This window comes from Notolepis coatsorum (genome assembly GCF_963971535.1).
Source record: "Notolepis coatsorum genome assembly, chromosome: 8".
Lineage (NCBI taxonomy): Eukaryota > Metazoa > Chordata > Actinopteri > Aulopiformes > Paralepididae > Notolepis > Notolepis coatsorum.
In genome coordinates, this window is record NC_140172.1 from 70,943,235 (window position 1) to 70,962,710 (window position 19,476).

Here is a 19,476-nt window from a genome sequence, read left to right on the forward strand (position 1 = left end):
CATGTGCAACAATACTAATAATAAAATAGACAGAAAAATAATAAGGTAATAAGAAGACATAAGATGTGCATGATAAAAATAGACATGCTATGTCTCTCTCCACGGACATAACAATAGACAGCAATGTACCCGATGCTTAACACTAGCACAGCCATGGAGAAAATGCCACTAATTCCCGCCAGGAACGGGTCAGATGACCCGACAGTTTATATGAGAAATATGAGAAAAATAAACAGTGTAAACTATATAATTACCTCTGAATATAAAAATATGAGGTTTACCACAATGAAATGTAGGTAAATGTAAAAAAAAATTATTATTATTATTTCTTTATTTTTTTGATGGAAGAGCCACACATTGACGGGCAAAGAGTCACATGCGGCTCGCGAGCCACAGGTTGGCCACCCCTGCGCTAGACGCTCGCAAAGTGCTGTGACTTTTGTCTGTTCCAACGGTCCATATGTGGAATAACGTTCTAATTACATTTTCCTGAAGTCATTTAGAAATTTCAGAAACCGTGCCAGATAAAACGGGTACTTTTAGGAAAAGTCATTGAGTGACAAAGCTGGAGCTCGACCGAGTGACGAGGATACATTTATTGAAAATGCCTAGGGGTCATTTGACCCCTTGTCGGCTGTGCTAGTGTTAATGCGTATTGTCAGTCAAAGGTGACATACTGTATTTGGTGGATGTATTTGATGGTAAACATTTATTTTGCACCCTCAAAAAACATTTGAGTTCAGTTGAAACAGAGAGTACTCGAGTAATCAACTACTCACACCCATCTCTAATAAGGAGGACCATTGTTTTCCTAATTGTATACTGACAGCAACGCATCAATTAAAATCTCCATTCTCATCGTCTTATTTAGCAATAGTGACCTGAGGGTGCCTGACTGACGTCACTTGTGTTTACTTATCCCTAACCCTTTCTGATACATACTTACACACTCCTACATAGAGAGTTGGACGATGTTTCCACTGTCAAACATATCTGGGCATAAAAGAAAAAATAGTTTGGTTCCTGTTGGTTGTCAGTTAAGGCCATGGTAGGGAATTTATTTTATTTAATTTTTTATAAAAAAACTTCCCACGGCGACTATGGATATGGAATTTCTTTATTTAATTAAAATGTTCACGACAACATGGATGCATGTACTCTGCCAGCATGTTTAATATCCATAATACTAAAGGTTTGACTAAGATTTTTATGAAACTTTATTGTAAAAAAAAAAAAAAAGTAAAGTTTAAACCTTTTTAAATCTTAGACAAACGGGCGGCCGGGTAGCACAGCGGACTAAGCGTCTGTCTACCACCGCAGAGACACTGGTATCGAATCCGGGCTGTCAGCGGTGCCTCCGGCTTGGCCGGCCGTCATACTGACACAATTGGCGGTGTCAGCGGGAGGGAAGCCGGTGGGTGGTAATCTGGTCGTTGTAAAACAGCGACTCCTACAGGTCGGTCAGGGTGCCTGCACAGCGAGGGAGGGAAATGGTGAAGGTAGTGTGACCTCCGACGCATTACACTTCACCAATGAGAGTCCTCGCTGTCAGGTGAAAAGAAGCGGCTGGCTGACTCCACATGTATCGGAGGAGACATGTGATAGTCTTCAACCCTCCCTAGACCGGCAAGTGGGGGGCAAATGTGCGCAATGACCAGGAAGGGAGGGAAGGGAATTGGCATAACGACTAAAATTGGGATGGGAGAAAAAATACAGAAAAAGGGGGAGAAAAAGTAGATTAAAAAAAATAACAATATTTAAATAATAAATACGATTGCATGGGATCTCTGGGTGGCTGCTCAATATCATCCTTGATTTCATCAGAGTGATATTCTCCTTCGAAATATTATTTTGCGGTCATGCTGTTACTGCTGCCATGATCACCTGTGAAGAGGCTCATTTACATAGAAAGGGGACATGTTCCGCCCATATTACCTCATTTAAATATGCGCCAATTGCACCGGGCGCAATGCTGACGGAATGCATGAGCCACCTCATTTCACCCGCTGCACGTCCTTTGAGAGCGATATGCACCGGCTTTGTGTCGGAAAAAGCTGTGCAAACCCTTTGTGGATTCCGCCCTCAGAGACTATAAATCCAAGCTGAACTAAGTTATAGTTCTTCCAGCACCAGGACCACGTGTCTATGCCCCCCTCAGGCAGAGTTCTTCTGGCACCAGGCGCGTCATCTTTACATGTCAAATGACTCACCAGGTGACGAAAGAACAACATATTTTCCAACTGTGCCCTAGAGACACAGAGAACATTGACCCAGAGAACATCAGAGACAGAGAACATTTACCCAGAGAACATCAGAGACTCAGAGAACATCAGAGACACAGAGAACATCAAAGACACAGAGAACATCAGAGAACATCAGAGAACATCAGAGAACATCAGAGAGCAGAGAACATCAGATACACAAAGAACATCAGAGAACATCAGAGACACAGAGAACATCAGAGAACATCAGAGAACATCAGAGAACATCAGAGACACAGAGACACAGAGAACATCAGAGAACATCAGAGAACATCAGAGACACAGAGAACATCAGAGACACAGAGAACATGCAGGTGTTTTTCACACTATATCCCTACTTTGGATAAATAGAGATATGGTTGAAAATCTGCAATGTGCTGTGACTTTGTGCGTTCTACCGGCGGGCACGTCTTCCCATATAAGAGGTTAACATATTGAATAAATATTCTTCTATCAATGGTTCCCCCTAGCTTTTTAAGTGTACTTTAGAAAAACAAACCGAAAAAGAGTAGAACAAGTTAAATAATTTAACCTCACAGCATCTGTGCTGACATGTTTAGTTGCCCGTATCCATGGGGGAAAAAACAATGAATGCAGACATAAAGGTACTATTTCCTTCCACAGGTTACTTTACCGATAACCGTGTCAGTGCATAGCTCTGTGTGTTGAGACAAGCTTAATATGTGGTTATTAGTGATACTATTTATACATGCAATTAAAAGTTTCAAACTCCTTTGGTCGTGGAGGTCAAAGAAACAGTTATACATTAAGTGTGACGTAGGTGTGGAGGCAGCTCTGTCTATGAGTGTGTGTAGCTGTCACAAGTTTTACAGCAGCAATTCTGGAATTCTCAGAAAATTCACCAAAGAAATTCACCCCTGAAAACACCCTCCCTCCTGATCCCAAGCCAGGCGATCATTTATATTGTAGCAACCCTGGTTTCGGGGTCATTGGTCACCCGGGCTGTCACTCTGCTCTCTTGCGACCCGGGTCTTGCAGGTGACGCTGGTGTTCACGCAGGCCTGCGGGTTGGTGGAGAGGAGGGGGCAAGGGCTGACCGACAGGGTGGTGAGTTTGTCTGATACAGTACTGTAGAGGTGATGCACCCAGATCTTCTGAGATAAGTTTACGGTGATAATAAACCGGCAACGTTTGAAACGGCAACCTTGTTGGTGAGTCATCATTGGTAGACATTACAATATCATAAATATAAGTCTCTTCAATGTTCCCCTTATATTTTTTTGGGAGGTGGTGATCCGTAGCCCTATGAAATGTAAGCAACCAGCTGTCCAAAGTAGCTAGAACAGGCCCTAAAGGTATTCACAAACATGCTCTGGCCCACGGCTGACTAGAGGCGCAGGTGGACTGTGAGAGGAACCAGCGGTCTGGATAAAAAAGCGTATTACTCTTCTTCTCATATCTCCTCCAGGGCCCTGCAGTCTGAATTTCACTGACCCAGAGGGGAACATTGAAATCCGGCAGCATCCAGCCGCCGCCTGGCTGGACTCAGGAGGAGAGTGCACCTACTTAGTGACTGTCTACCTCGGCTACGGGATTGAACTTCAGGTCAGTGCAGATGGTTCACCGTGTTACCGTTTCCCCCGTGTTACCAATTGACTCATCTCAAATCCCTCTCTTTTTGATCGTCCGATTGCTGAAGTTTATTCAAAGGTTATTTGAGTTCCCCTACTGGGGAACAAACTAGGGGGAACTTGCCTTGGAGGCAAGTGCCTTTACCTCAAGACTACCAAGACACACCTTTCCTCGCCCCAAATCCTAACCTTAACCACACTGTTACCTTAAACTAACCATAACCTTAACCCTAGCCCTAACCTTAACCACACTGTTACCTTAAACTAACCATAACCGTAACCTTAACCTTGACCCTAACCTTCTATCTATAACCGTTCAATGTTCAAATTTATAATCATCATAGTATTGCTGTGTTTGTATCTGGGTGGGTGGGTTCTTAGTCTAGTGGTGACAGCACTCACCCACAATCACAATCATTGTTGGTTGTGCGCTGTTTGTTTTGGACGTTATGTAACATAAATACATTACTTATACAAGACATATATTACTTATGGCTATAACATAACATGATCGATTAGTTCTTTACAGGCTGACACAGTTCACAAATGTCTGACTTTGACTTCTTGGTGCAGAACACGACAGGGTGGAGGTTTGTTTCATTTATGTCCCGAGAACTCCTGACAGCGCAACATCTCTCAACCTTTTCTAAGGCGTTATGGGTGTCTCTAGAAACAAACTTAGGAGCCAAACACCCGCCCTGCAGCAAGTAGAAGCCAATGACGTTCACAGAAATGTTGGAGTGGCATCTGGGGTGGCCAATCAAATTGCAACCGCATTAGAACCATGCTTGCTCAAATTACATCTTTCTGAGTTTCTGCCATGTGATAAAATGTCACAGCCATCAACTGACAAGGATGCAAACAGTGCTCATGTTTCATTAGCGCTGTCGACAGCTCATTGCACCATGTACGGCTTTTCACATGAGCACTAGGCTGTGAACTGTGTGAAGCATGTCTGTATAACTCCAAATGGTTTGCCCCCTTTTGATTGACAACCACTGAAAACCACTCACGTCTATCCGTTGTGTGTACATCGATGCAAAGTTGACGTTTTGAGAGGTGTGTGTATCCTGTGCATACCCACAATCCCCTGGAACTGGTTTTAATATGCACAGGCGGTAAACGGTCTGGGGGCCAGTGATGGAGCCACTCCTGGAAGGCTGGACATTCGCTTGGTCATTTCTCTGCCCCTTTGACAAAGCTCTGAAAATGAACTGTCAGTGTGGGATTTCCAATTCTTCAAATACCTCATTTGCCAAAGGGGGGCTTTAAAACGGGTGAGCTTTGTCTAGCTGTCTCTGGAGGCCTGAGATAAGTCGAGAGCATGGCTGTTTGTTTGAATTTGTGTGTGCTTCTCTGAAAGTGTCCTTGGGGTAACTTAAATTAAGCTTATAGCATGCAATATTAAAGCTCCCCGATTTGCTACATTCAGCATGCATTCTCTGTAGTGGAGTACTGTGTGAAAATTTACCATTTATCTGGAGAGCATCAAGCAGGTCAAAAAAAAGAATCCAACAGTTTGAAAATCAAAGAAGAATCTCGGAGGCAAGTCATTTAGATGATTGTATCTTTAAAGGAGTCATCGCTTCAGACTTTTTTCAGGTTTGAAAGGTCTCATACTCAGACTCTTGTGGTAAGTGATTGCAGGCTATTTAAAAGCAGTATTTGTGTGTTTACAAACATTTCCAACACAAACTAACCCTTACAGCCCTCAAAATACAGTCAATACAATTCAATGCTGTTGTCTAGTGTTAGTCACAAGAGTTGATCAACTAGATCAGGGGTGGGCAATTATTTTTCCCGGGGGGCCGAATGAGCAACTGAAAATATGTTGGGGGGCCGGGCCAAAATTCCAAACTCAATTATGCATAATATACATTTTATTTCTATATAAAAAGCAGTAAATGGCATTGTTTTGACCCCTGGTAAGAGTGTATGTTATTATTTGGCAATTAAAAGGTAAGGTTAGCTTTCAAAAATATCATTTATTCAAATAGAATTTATTTCCAAAATGATAAACAAAATGTGAAACATTAATAACAAAGGGCATTTTGAGTTTCATATACTATTGAAACAAGGATTTTCTTAGCTTTCTAAAGACATCACATCATCTTATAGCAAAAATAAACAAGACATGTCACTGAACTGTGTAAAGAAAAGTGTCCCAGTTTTGTAGCCTTTTTTACTTTACATGCCTATATTAAACATTTAAGAAAAAAAAATATCAAGTGTCCCATTTCACTTGTTATATTTCCACATTTTAGTGTTCTTCAGTTCTTTTTTGTTTCATTCAGTGTGAGAAATCCAGTCTCTGTTGAGCTTTAACAAGTCCATCAAAGTCAGGTTGCATGTCTGAGGTGGAGATGCGAAGCACAGCTGCCAGATGTTCATCAGTGAGAGAGGATCTGTACCTGGACTTGGTAAACGAGAATGAGAATGTCTGTTCACATATGTAGGTGGATCCAAAGAGAACCAACATCTTCTGAGCATGTCTCCTAAGCGTATATTGTGCGTGTGAACGTTGACATGAAAAGAAAAAAGTTAAAAAAAAAAAAAAAAATTATTATCATGTAATCTTTCGCGGGCCGGTCAGAATCATCCCGCGGGCCGGATGCGGCCCGCGGGCCGTACAATGCCCAGGTCTGAACTAGATCATACAAATACGACTTTGTTTATGTTTGGATCTCTGACTTGGCCCTTAACACTTTGTATGCCACTCACGGCTTTTCTTGGGTTTACGCCCCGACCGTTGAATGCCACGTCACGAGTATTCTCGGAATAAATAATTTTTTTCTATTAGCGATCTGAAATCATATTGCATCACGCGAGTCTACCGTTGGAGATCCAGGGACCGCCGCCGCTCAGATCTGAAAAAAGCGCCCCCTATCGTCTCCCAGGTGGTAAATCGTAAGGTTATGTATATAACCAAGTTCTATGAATTATGGCGACGCTCAGCATCATCTGCACTGTACTTCACTTCGTGCACGAGCACTGAATAAAAAATTCCACCATGTACCTTTACATCCTAACATTCGTCTGGCCACACCCCCATCCGCTTACCTTCATAAGCAGGTGTGTGGTCACCTACTCGCCTCCTTCCCAAACTTTCACCACAAGGCGAGATCAAGGGCCGCAGCGGCGTCTGATGCTGAGCGTTGCCATAATTCATAGAACTTGGTTATATACATAACCTTACGTTCTATTTCATTATGGCTTTCGCTCAGCATCATCTGCACAAGAGAGGCTGAGCGGGAGCCATAGCCCGACAAATGTACCCCGCTGAGGCCCCCCACAACCATCAGACCGGGGAGGACCGAGCCCCCCGACCCTCCCTAATGGAGGATACCCCCCCTATTGGAGGCTTACGGGAAGGAGACGGATCCGACCGTGTGAAGAGGAACTCAAGCAACTCAACGCACAGGGTGAGCAGACCGTGGCTTGACCCCACGACTACACACACGCACAACCCGCATGCCACCAGGGAACGAACGGAAGGAACAACCTCGTTACTGCCCCCAAAATCACGGGGTCAAGAGCAAACCCAACCCCGTGGCAAGGCCGTAGCAGCGGAGCGCGAAGGAAGACCCAGACCCACTGAAGGGACTGGATCCCCTGGAAAAAGGGGGCCCGGAGAGGTCAATGACGCCAGGCATCAAGACCCCACAGGCGGTCACTGAGTGACACCGCCCCCCACATCGCCAGCGTATTCGGATAAGGCCCCTCCAAGAGCGGGCCCTTTCCCCCCAATAGCACACCGCCTGGCACACTGACCCTGCAGAACAGGCAGTCAGCATGGCCGTAAGCACTCAAAAAGGTTAACCAACGGAAGCAGGCAGCGCACCGGGGAAACCAGACAGCAGGCTGTAACCTGAGCCTGGAGCACTGCGGACGAGACAGGCGCCAAAGGAGTCAGCTGAAAATAGCCCCCCCGGCGGAAGGGGCGTATGCTGGCGTTGTTGATCACCATGACAAAGCCTCCATTAAAAAAAACCCACCCAGAGGGGTCGAGGCAGAGAAGGCTGACATGATTGGCAGACGTCATGAACGTGCAGGGGCACACTCAACCGGGCAACCCGGGAGTTGACTCTGCTCCAACATACCAGGGAATCAACTACCCTCTCGGTACAGACGGTGGTTGTTCCTATAACCCCTCAAGAAAAAACTCCAAAACACACCTGCGGGTATACACCAGCTATACCGCAGTACAAGTGTTTCAGTTTCCAAACAAGGGATATCCCAGGCCTACGGTATCAACGAAACTTTACTTTGGACCGGGCCCGGCGGCCCGGGAAGCACACATGATTACCAGAGGGAGTCCAGAAGACCACCCCAACAGCCCCCTCTTCGCCATGCGTGAGAGAGGAGCGAAAGAAGGAGAACCAGCCCCTTACAATAGTGCCAGGTACAAAAGAGTACCCAACAAAGGGTCTCCATAACGCCTAACCCTGTGACACCCGGGTACGTCGCCGCGGTACGTTTTCATACGAGCATTACTGCAAACCCAACACAACAGTGTAACTGCCCCCCGGCTTGGTCTTGAAATAAAGATGCGGTTATGTTTCGTACAGATGCTTTTATTTATTTTCTCTTTTTTCTCTTGCATTTCAGCTTAGCAGTACTGTAGCTTTTCTTTGGTACTTTGTACAGGTAGTGACGGTTGCCTCATTTGGTCCGTTTGCACCTCGTTTGCACCTCGTTTGCACCTCGTTTGCACCTCGTTTGCACCATGAAAACTTATTCCGCTTTATCAAGGGTAGTTAATTTAACTGGAGTAAGGTCCTTCCATCATACAATTCGCTGCCTGCTCCGTCGTTATCTGAGTTACTTCCGCCTTGGTCACACAGAAAGCTGTGACCTTTATACTAAAGAAAGACGAGCTCTGCCCCCATGTGGACACTAAATGAAAGTGCACAAGTGGCTCCGAAATATTATTTTCTTAGATAGATAAATAGAGGGCTCAGTATTCTGAGCCTATACAGAGAAATTGATCATCTAGACCAACGCAAATCAAAGCTTACTGACAGTAAAGATGATAGGCATCTTTACCCTTGGCGGTCAGTTACACTCCCACCAAATCCTGCTATGACGGATAAGCACAAAAACAATTAATTTAGTCATACAGGATTTCCTTTTAGATTTCACATAGCATCAAAATAATATTTTTCAAGCATTTCTATACTAATTACTCTCGAGGAGGAGTACCAATTTCTGGATCGGTCGCTCGAGGACTGAAGGTCTGGTAGAGTGATCTTTTCGCTCCCCAGTCTGTATTTTTACTCGACGTACTAGACCGTCGCTCTCTGGAGTGGCTTCGACGACCTGACATAGTTGCCACTGGCTTCTTGGCAGGTTACTGTCCTTGAGGATGACTATGTCGTTCACCTTGAGGTTACGCCGTGGTACGTGCCACTTCTGGCGTGTAGAAATGTTCAGGAGGTATTCCTTCTTCCAGCGGCTCCAGAATTGTTCGATTAGGTACTGGACTCTGCGCCATCTCTTGGTTGCATACATGTCCTCTTTAACAAATCTCCCAGGGGGTGGAAGAGCGATTTTAGACTTCATCATGACGAGATGGTTTGGTGTTAAGGGTTCTAGCGCCATAGGATCGTTGATACCATCTACTGTCAGTGGTCGGCTGTTTACAATAGCTGTAGCTTCATAGAAGAGTGTTCTAAGAGAGGCGTCATCAAGTCTGCCTGGACACAGAGCGATAGTGGCGTTCAGCACATTTCTTACTGTCCTGATTTGACGTTCCCAGACACCACCTGCATGGCTGGCGGATGGAGCGTTGAAGACAAATTCAGACTGTTTCTCTGCTAGAAAGATCTCCAGTAAACTGGTGTCACATTGTTTGAGTGCTTCTTTAAACTGGTTTCTAGCTCCCACGAAGTTAGTACCGTGGTCGCAATGAAGTTGCCGAACAGCTCCTCTGAGGCTGATGAAGCATCTCAAGGCGTTAATGAATGAGTCTGTTGATAAGTCTTCAAGCATCTCGATGTGGACAGCTCGTGAAGCTAGGCAAGTTAGTATCAGGCCATACCTTTTGTACTCCTTTCGAGCCTTTTTAATCAGAAAGGGGCCGAAGCAGTCCATGCCACTGTATGAGAAAGGCGGTGAGTCTTCCACACGCTCTTTAGGGAGTTCAGCCATTTGCTGCTCTTCAGTAGGTCGTCGGAGTTTCCTGCATCGTACACAGTTGTGAATCAGCTTGGCGACTAATTTGCTCCCACCAATGACCCAGAATCCATTTGCTCTCAGTTCCATTTGGGTTTGACTTCGGCCTTGGTGACAAACTTGAGCGTGGTGATGAGCCGTAATTAGCTTGGTGATAGGGCTGTCTTTTGGCAAAATGATGGGATGTTTCATTTCTTGACTGAGGGATGAGCGTCTCAATCTTCCACCCACACAGAGAAGTTCTTGATGCAGAATTGGATCAAGGGAATGGAGAGCACTTGAACTTGGGAGAGCATCTCCTTCCTGGCATCTCTTAATTTCCTGAGAGAAGGCTTGCTGCTGGACAAGCTTGATCACTATTTTGGCAGCTCTTTCTCGTTCTTCGACTGTCACCAGTTCGGTGTTGTGTACTTTTCCCGATCCCAGCCTCTTGATTCTTGCGACTACTTTCAGGATCTTTGACCATGAAGAGATCTGATTTAGGCGACTTAGAATGTCTGTACAACTGTTAACTTTGGTTGTGAAAGCTTGGACAGCCTTAACCTCAGGATCGCCTACGAGTAAGTCTGCGAAGGGATTCAGTTTGGGATGTACTTCTTGCTCCCAGAGAAATGTAGGACCTGACATCCAGTTTGTTGAAGGAATGTGAGATGCCTGAAGGCCTCTGGAGGCATGATCTGCCGGGTTCTCTGCTGTTTCGATATAGTGCCATTTACTTGGGTCAGTGTTTTCTCTTATCAGTTGGACTCTGTTCGCGACGAACACATGGAACCTTCTTGCCTCATTATTGATGTAGCCCAGAACTACTTGTGAATCTGTCCAGAAGAATTCTTCATCGATCTTCATCTGCAGTTCTCTTTTCAGCAACACACTTAATTTGGTTGCGACCACTGCCGCTGAGAGCTCTAGTCGTGGGATGCTTGAGACCTTGGTGGGTGCTACTCTTGCTTTGGCCATCACAAGACTGGAGTGTACTGTATTTTTGTCATTTTTGTACCTGAGGTAGGAACAAGCGCCATACCCCATGCTGCTGGCATCGGCAAAGTGATGCAGTTCCGTCTTGATGATGTTGCCGAAGTCATGTGGGTGATAGCATCTAGGGATTGTGAATTCCTTTAAGTTATGTAGCCCGATCTTCCATTCCTCCCACCGTGGCTTTAAGTCATCTGGCAGTGGATCGTCCCATCTTATGCCTCTGCGGCATAGTTCTTGGAGTATGCGTTTCCCGCTTAGGGTGAATGGGGCAACAAACCCGAGTGGGTCATAAAGAGAGGCGACGATGGAGAGGATTCCTCGACGGGTTGAAGGCTGGTCTTTCATGTTGACATTGAAGCTGAAGGTGTCGTTGTCTATAGACCACTGAAGGCCAAGTGCATGCTCAGTTGGGGTCGCTTCCAGCTTAAGTTCGAGAGGGTCCGTGATTGTTGCTCTTTCTGAGGGTTTCACACAGTTGAGGACGTCTTTGTGGTTAGAGTTGAATTTGTGGAGGCGCAGGCCTCCTCGTTTGCACAATTTTTGTGCCTCGATGATCAGTTTCTTGGCCTCTTCGACTGATGAAACGCTGGCTAACCCATCATCAACGTAGAAGTTCTTCTCAATGAAGGCTGAGGCTGCTGGGTAGTCTTCTCTATGTTGGTGTGCCATGTACCTTAGGCCAAAATTGGCACATCCAGGAGACGAAGCAGCTCCAAAGAGGTGAACTGCCATCCTGTATTCCTGTGGTTCCGTTTCCAAATCACCTTCCCTCCACCACAGGAACTTGAGGTATTTTCGAGAGTCAGGGTGGACGAAGAACTGGTGGAACATTCTTTCCACGTCGCAGATTATGGCCACGTCTTCCTTTCTGAAGCGGCATAGAACTCCTATTAGGGAGTTGATTAAGTCGGGACCGGTCAATAGACAGTCATTTAGGGAAACTGCACAGAATTTAGCTGAGCAGTCAAACACGACCCGTAGCCTGCCAGGCTTTTGAGGGTGGTAAATGCCGTGATGAGGAAGGTACCAAGCGGTCTCTCCATATGAAGTGGTATGGTCAAGTTCTGCGTCACCTTTCTCGATGATGTCTTTCATGAAAGCCTTATAGCGTTCGTGACACTCTTTATCCGTCTTTAGCTTCTTCTTTAGAGATTGGAGGCGGACTGTAGCTAGTCTCTTGTTGTTTGGTAGGGATGGTGGGCTGCTACCCTTGAAAGGTAGAGGCATCTCGGAGTGTCCATCTTCTTTCTGTCTGATGTTCTCGCTGAGGAATTGTATGAAGTGAACATCTTCTTGAGACACGTACTTGTCCTCGTAGTTCCTTTCAGAGAAGTCCGACTCAAGTACTTTAAGGACATCTGTTGTAGACGGGGCTGGTATTTCTTTTACTGACACTCTATGTACAAAGCTCTGGCTCCCTTGTCGGTCCAGATGAGGGTTAGATGAGCCTATTATGCTCCAGCCAAGCTCTGTCCTCTGTGCGAAAGGTTCGTTTTCACAGCCTGTGATGACTTCGAGTGGAGCTAGCGCTGAGGGACAATCACATCCTATTAACATACCCACTTCACAGTCTAGAAGTGTTGGCAACTTGTTTACGAGATGCTTGAGGTGAGGCCACTGTAGCGCTGTTTTACCAGTAGGAATGTAGGATTTGTCTACTGGGATGAAGCTACGAGTGTAGGCTTGTGGCACTCTGATGTTGTTTGCAGAATGGAGTCCTCTGATTTGTAGGCCACTGACACTCTATCTGGTTATAACTGTATTTACAGCAGTCATTGTACTGAGTCTCAGCTTCACAGGTTGACTTTCCACACTTAACTCCTTAAGCAGGTCCTCTAAGATAAACGTTGTATCACTCTGTGTGTCGAGTAGTGCGTAAGTGAGCACCGTTATCTGTGGCTCTTGAACTGAAGACACAAGGACTGGGACAATGCTTGAGGTCGCAGAAGCACATCGGGTTGTAGTGTGAGACACGACTCTGCGGACTTCTTGGCCCCGGTAGTTTGCAGTAGATGTGCCACTCTGGGTTGTCGCTGGTGCTTGTGACCTCTCTTCGTGCAGACACGTTGGATGACGACGGTTGCAGGTGTTGCAGGTATGTCGCCGTTTACAGTCCTTGCTGGAGTGTCCCTTCTTTAGACATCCAAAGCAGAGGTGATTTTGGTAGATGTACGTTCTCTTATCCTCTATAGACCTTGATGCGAAGTTAGTGCATGTAGCAATGCCATGATTCTCATTCTTGCAGATTGGGCAAGGTGGTCTGGCTCTATAGGGTGAATACTGTGTCTCCACGATGTTGCTCTTTATGTGAGTGCTTGTATTCAACGCTCTGGCTCTCTTGGAAAACCTCTCGTCTGAGGCTCTGGAGTTCAACAGTAGTGGGGTAGCGATGGGGTTACAAGCTATTCGTGCCTCTTTGTTCAGAAACTTTGAAAAATGTGCAAGACTTGGATAGCTTCCAGATTTATCTAGCTCTTCTACGATGATCCTGCTCCATCTTCGCACAATCCACTCAGGTAGTTTCTTGAGCAGTTTGTGGTTCTCTTCACAGTCGTTCAAGATGTCCAGCCCTCGGACATGTGGAATTGCCTCTGTGCATCCCTGTAGGAAGTCTGCAAACTCCCGGAGCGCCAGAGGATCGTTTGTGTTTATCTTAGGCCATCTCATTAGCTTGTCTCTGAACGCCCTTTGTATAATGAAGGGGTTTCCATACCTCTCTTCCAACACTCTCCAGGCACCTTTATATGCTTCCTCGGAGTCTCTGTAAAAGAATCCTTCCACAGACTTACGAGCTTCTCCAGTAAGGTACATTTTCAGATAAAACATCTTATCACTTGTTGGGAGAGGCTTTCGATGTATCAGGGTCATGAAGGTCATCTTCCAATCAACAAATTTCATAGGGTCACCGTTGAATATTGTTGGTTCTGGTGTAGGTAGGCGATTCATGCTTAATGCACTTGTGATTGCTTCGGCTAGACTGAAGGCCTCTTGGTTTGCCGTCGCGCTGGGAGATGCTTGACGTTGGAATGCTGTAGGATGTAGCGGAGCACTATATTCAGGATTTTGGTAAGCAGTATTTATTTCATGGTCAGTGACTTCTTCTTCTTCGTTGTCTAGATCACTTCCCGAACTGTATGCCCTCACTCGGGCTGCTGCTACCTGGACTTCCTTCTCTGCTTGTAGCTGCTGTAACTTCATCCTCTCCTCCTCCAGCTTACGTCGACTCTGTACCTTCAACTTCTCCATTTCCATCAGCATGGCTGCCTCTTCCCCCTCTAGTTGGAGGAGACTGGTTTGCTGAGCCTGGATCACTTGCATGGCCTTTACCTCTTCCACTTTAGCCGCGAGTTCAGCTTCCCTCCGCCTGTTTGATGCCTTGGAACGTTGAGAGTGAATTGTTTCAGTATTTGTGTGACCATATACAGATCTGTACTCTTCTTTGTTCAGAGCTATTCTCACCCTCTCCTTCTCAAGTCTTTCATCAAAATCTTCCTCTTTTGTTTCCAGCTGCTTACACACAAGCTCTTGGGTGTCTGCCGTCAGCTGAATACAGGCGTCCATTTTATTTGCGATCTCAGGAGTCGTGGCATGGTTACGTAAAATGGACTCATATAAACATACATTGTTTGAGTGCTTCTTTAAACTGGTTTCTAGCTCCCACGAAGTTAGTACCGTGGTCGCAATGAAGTTGCCGAACAGCTCCTCTGAGGCTGATGAAGCATCTCAAGGCGTTAATGAATGAGTCTGTTGATAAGTCTTCAAGCATCTCGATGTGGACAGCTCGTGAAGCTAGGCAAGTTAGTATCAGGCCATACCTTTTGTACTCCTTTCGAGCCTTTTTAATCAGAAAGGGGCCGAAGCAGTCCATGCCACTGTATGAGAAAGGCGGTGAGTCTTCCACACGCTCTTTAGGGAGTTCAGCCATTTGCTGCTCTTCAGTAGGTCGTCGGAGTTTCCTGCATCGTACACAGTTGTGAATCAGCTTGGCGACTAATTTGCTCCCACCAATGACCCAGAATCCATTTGCTCTCAGTTCCATTTGGGTTTGACTTCGGCCTTGGTGACAAACTTGAGCGTGGTGATGAGCCGTAATTAGCTTGGTGATAGGGCTGTCTTTTGGCAAAATGATGGGATGTTTCATTTCTTGACTGAGGGATGAGCGTCTCAATCTTCCACCCACACAGAGAAGTTCTTGATGCAGAATTGGATCAAGGGAATGGAGAGCACTTGAACTTGGGAGAGCATCTCCTTCCTGGCATCTCTTAATTTCCTGAGAGAAGGCTTGCTGCTGGACAAGCTTGATCACTATTTTGGCAGCTCTTTCTCGTTCTTCGACTGTCACCAGTTCGGTGTTGTGTACTTTTCCCGATCCCAGCCTCTTGATTCTTGCGACTACTTTCAGGATCTTTGACCATGAAGAGATCTGATTTAGGCGACTTAGAATGTCTGTACAACTGTTAACTTTGGTTGTGAAAGCTTGGACAGCCTTAACCTCAGGATCGCCTACGAGTAAGTCTGCGAAGGGATTCAGTTTGGGATGTACTTCTTGCTCCCAGAGAAATGTAGGACCTGACATCCAGTTTGTTGAAGGAATGTGAGATGCCTGAAGGCCTCTGGAGGCATGATCTGCCGGGTTCTCTGCTGTTTCGATATAGTGCCATTTACTTGGGTCAGTGTTTTCTCTTATCAGTTGGACTCTGTTCGCGACGAACACATGGAACCTTCTTGCCTCATTATTGATGTAGCCCAGAACTACTTGTGAATCTGTCCAGAAGAATTCTTCATCGATCTTCATCTGCAGTTCTCTTTTCAGCAACACACTTAATTTGGTTGCGACCACTGCCGCTGAGAGCTCTAGTCGTGGGATGCTTGAGACCTTGGTGGGTGCTACTCTTGCTTTGGCCATCACAAGACTGGAGTGTACTGTATTTTTGTCATTTTTGTACCTGAGGTAGGAACAAGCGCCATACCCCATGCTGCTGGCATCGGCAAAGTGATGCAGTTCCGTCTTGATGATGTTGCCGAAGTCATGTGGGTGATAGCATCTAGGGATTGTGAATTCCTTTAAGTTATGTAGCCCGATCTTCCATTCCTCCCACCGTGGCTTTAAGTCATCTGGCAGTGGATCGTCCCATCTTATGCCTCTGCGGCATAGTTCTTGGAGTATGCGTTTCCCGCTTAGGGTGAATGGGGCAACAAACCCGAGTGGGTCATAAAGAGAGGCGACGATGGAGAGGATTCCTCGACGGGTTGAAGGCTGGTCTTTCATGTTGACATTGAAGCTGAAGGTGTCGTTGTCTATAGACCACTGAAGGCCAAGTGCATGCTCAGTTGGGGTCGCTTCCAGCTTAAGTTCGAGAGGGTCCGTGATTGTTGCTCTTTCTGAGGGTTTCACACAGTTGAGGACGTCTTTGTGGTTAGAGTTGAATTTGTGGAGGCGCAGGCCTCCTCGTTTGCACAATTTTTGTGCCTCGATGATCAGTTTCTTGGCCTCTTCGACTGATGAAACGCTGGCTAACCCATCATCAACGTAGAAGTTCTTCTCAATGAAGGCTGAGGCTGCTGGGTAGTCTTCTCTATGTTGGTGTGCCATGTACCTTAGGCCAAAATTGGCACATCCAGGAGACGAAGCAGCTCCAAAGAGGTGAACTGCCATCCTGTATTCCTGTGGTTCCGTTTCCAAATCACCTTCCCTCCACCACAGGAACTTGAGGTATTTTCGAGAGTCAGGGTGGACGAAGAACTGGTGGAACATTCTTTCCACGTCGCAGATTATGGCCACGTCTTCCTTTCTGAAGCGGCATAGAACTCCTATTAGGGAGTTGATTAAGTCGGGACCGGTCAATAGACAGTCATTTAGGGAAACTGCACAGAATTTAGCTGAGCAGTCAAACACGACCCGTAGCCTGCCAGGCTTTTGAGGGTGGTAAATGCCGTGATGAGGAAGGTACCAAGCGGTCTCTCCATATGAAGTGGTATGGTCAAGTTCTGCGTCACCTTTCTCGATGATGTCTTTCATGAAAGCCTTATAGCGTTCGTGACACTCTTTATCCGTCTTTAGCTTCTTCTTTAGAGATTGGAGGCGGACTGTAGCTAGTCTCTTGTTGTTTGGTAGGGATGGTGGGCTGCTACCCTTGAAAGGTAGAGGCATCTCGGAGTGTCCATCTTCTTTCTGTCTGATGTTCTCGCTGAGGAATTGTATGAAGTGAACATCTTCTTGAGACACGTACTTGTCCTCGTAGTTCCTTTCAGAGAAGTCCGACTCAAGTACTTTAAGGACATCTGTTGTAGACGGGGCTGGTATTTCTTTTACTGACACTCTATGTACAAAGCTCTGGCTCCCTTGTCGGTCCAGATGAGGGTTAGATGAGCCTATTATGCTCCAGCCAAGCTCTGTCCTCTGTGCGAAAGGTTCGTTTTCACAGCCTGTGATGACTTCGAGTGGAGCTAGCGCTGAGGGACAATCACATCCTATTAACATACCCACTTCACAGTCTAGAAGTGTTGGCAACTTGTTTACGAGATGCTTGAGGTGAGGCCACTGTAGCGCTGTTTTACCAGTAGGAATGTAGGATTTGTCTACTGGGATGAAGCTACGAGTGTAGGCTTGTGGCACTCTGATGTTGTTTGCAGAATGGAGTCCTCTGATTTGTAGGCCACTGACACTCTATCTGGTTATAACTGTATTTACAGCAGTCATTGTACTGAGTCTCAGCTTCACAGGTTGACTTTCCACACTTAACTCCTTAAGCAGGTCCTCTAAGATAAACGTTGTATCACTCTGTGTGTCGAGTAGTGCGTAAGTGAGCACCGTTATCTGTGGCTCTTGAACTGAAGACACAAGGACTGGGACAATGCTTGAGGTCGCAGAAGCACATCGGGTTGTAGTGTGAGACACGACTCTGCGGACTTCTTGGCCCCGGTAGTTTGCAGTAGATGTGCCACTCTGGGTTGTCGCTGGTGCTTGTGACCTCTCTTCGTGCAGACACGTTGGATGACGACGGTTGCAGGTGTTGCAGGTATGTCGCCGTTTACAGTCCTTGCTGGAGTGTCCCTTCTTTAGACATCCAAAGCAGAGGTGATTTTGGTAGATGTACGTTCTCTTATCCTCTATAGACCTTGATGCGAAGTTAGTGCATGTAGCAATGCCATGATTCTCATTCTTGCAGATTGGGCAAGGTGGTCTGGCTCTATAGGGTGAATACTGTGTCTCCACGATGTTGCTCTTTATGTGAGTGCTTGTATTCAACGCTCTGGCTCTCTTGGAAAACCTCTCGTCTGAGGCTCTGGAGTTCAACAGTAGTGGGGTAGCGATGGGGTTACAAGCTATTCGTGCCTCTTTGTTCAGAAACTTTGAAAAATGTGCAAGACTTGGATAGCTTCCAGATTTATCTAGCTCTTCTACGATGATCCTGCTCCATCTTCGCACAATCCACTCAGGTAGTTTCTTGAGCAGTTTGTGGTTCTCTTCACAGTCGTTCAAGATGTCCAGCCCTCGGACATGTGGAATTGCCTCTGTGCATCCCTGTAGGAAGTCTGCAAACTCCCGGAGCGCCAGAGGATCGTTTGTGTTTATCTTAGGCCATCTCATTAGCTTGTCTCTGAACGCCCTTTGTATAATGAAGGGGTTTCCATACCTCTCTTCCAACACTCTCCAGGCACCTTTATATGCTTCCTCGGAGTCTCTGTAAAAGAATCCTTCCACAGACTTACGAGCTTCTCCAGTAAGGTACATTTTCAGATAAAACATCTTATCACTTGTTGGGAGAGGCTTTCGATGTATCAGGGTCATGAAGGTCATCTTCCAATCAACAAATTTCATAGGGTCACCGTTGAATATTGTTGGTTCTGGTGTAGGTAGGCGATTCATGCTTAATGCACTTGTGATTGCTTCGGCTAGACTGAAGGCCTCTTGGTTTGCCGTCGCGCTGGGAGATGCTTGACGTTGGAATGCTGTAGGATGTAGCGGAGCACTATATTCAGGATTTTGGTAAGCAGTATTTATTTCATGGTCAGTGACTTCTTCTTCTTCGTTGTCTAGATCACTTCCCGAACTGTATGCCCTCACTCGGGCTGCTGCTACCTGGACTTCCTTCTCTGCTTGTAGCTGCTGTAACTTCATCCTCTCCTCCTCCAGCTTACGTCGACTCTGTACCTTCAACTTCTCCATTTCCATCAGCATGGCTGCCTCTTCCCCCTCTAGTTGGAGGAGACTGGTTTGCTGAGCCTGGATCACTTGCATGGCCTTTACCTCTTCCACTTTAGCCGCGAGTTCAGCTTCCCTCCGCCTGTTTGATGCCTTGGAACGTTGAGAGTGAATTGTTTCAGTATTTGTGTGACCATATACAGATCTGTACTCTTCTTTGTTCAGAGCTATTCTCACCCTCTCCTTCTCAAGTCTTTCATCAAAATCTTCCTCTTTTGTTTCCAGCTGCTTACACACAAGCTCTTGGGTGTCTGCCGTCAGCTGAATA

At 46.1% G+C, this 19,476-nt stretch overlaps 1 protein-coding gene across 1 annotated transcript in view; it reads left to right on the forward strand.

Moving 5' to 3' along the window:
• The window catches only part of LOC311233485 (seizure protein 6-like), a gene marked incomplete at both ends in the record, with an annotated part of 402,600 nt that overhangs the window by 41,511 nt on the left and 341,613 nt on the right, over positions 1 to 19,476 (forward strand). Inside the window, 2 exons of the mRNA XM_084320453.1 lie at positions 2,252 to 2,575; positions 3,691 to 3,827. Coding sequence (XP_084176579.1) covers positions 2,252 to 2,575; positions 3,691 to 3,827 — 461 coding nt within the window. The remainder of the gene's footprint in view (positions 1 to 2,251; positions 2,576 to 3,690; positions 3,828 to 19,476) is intronic.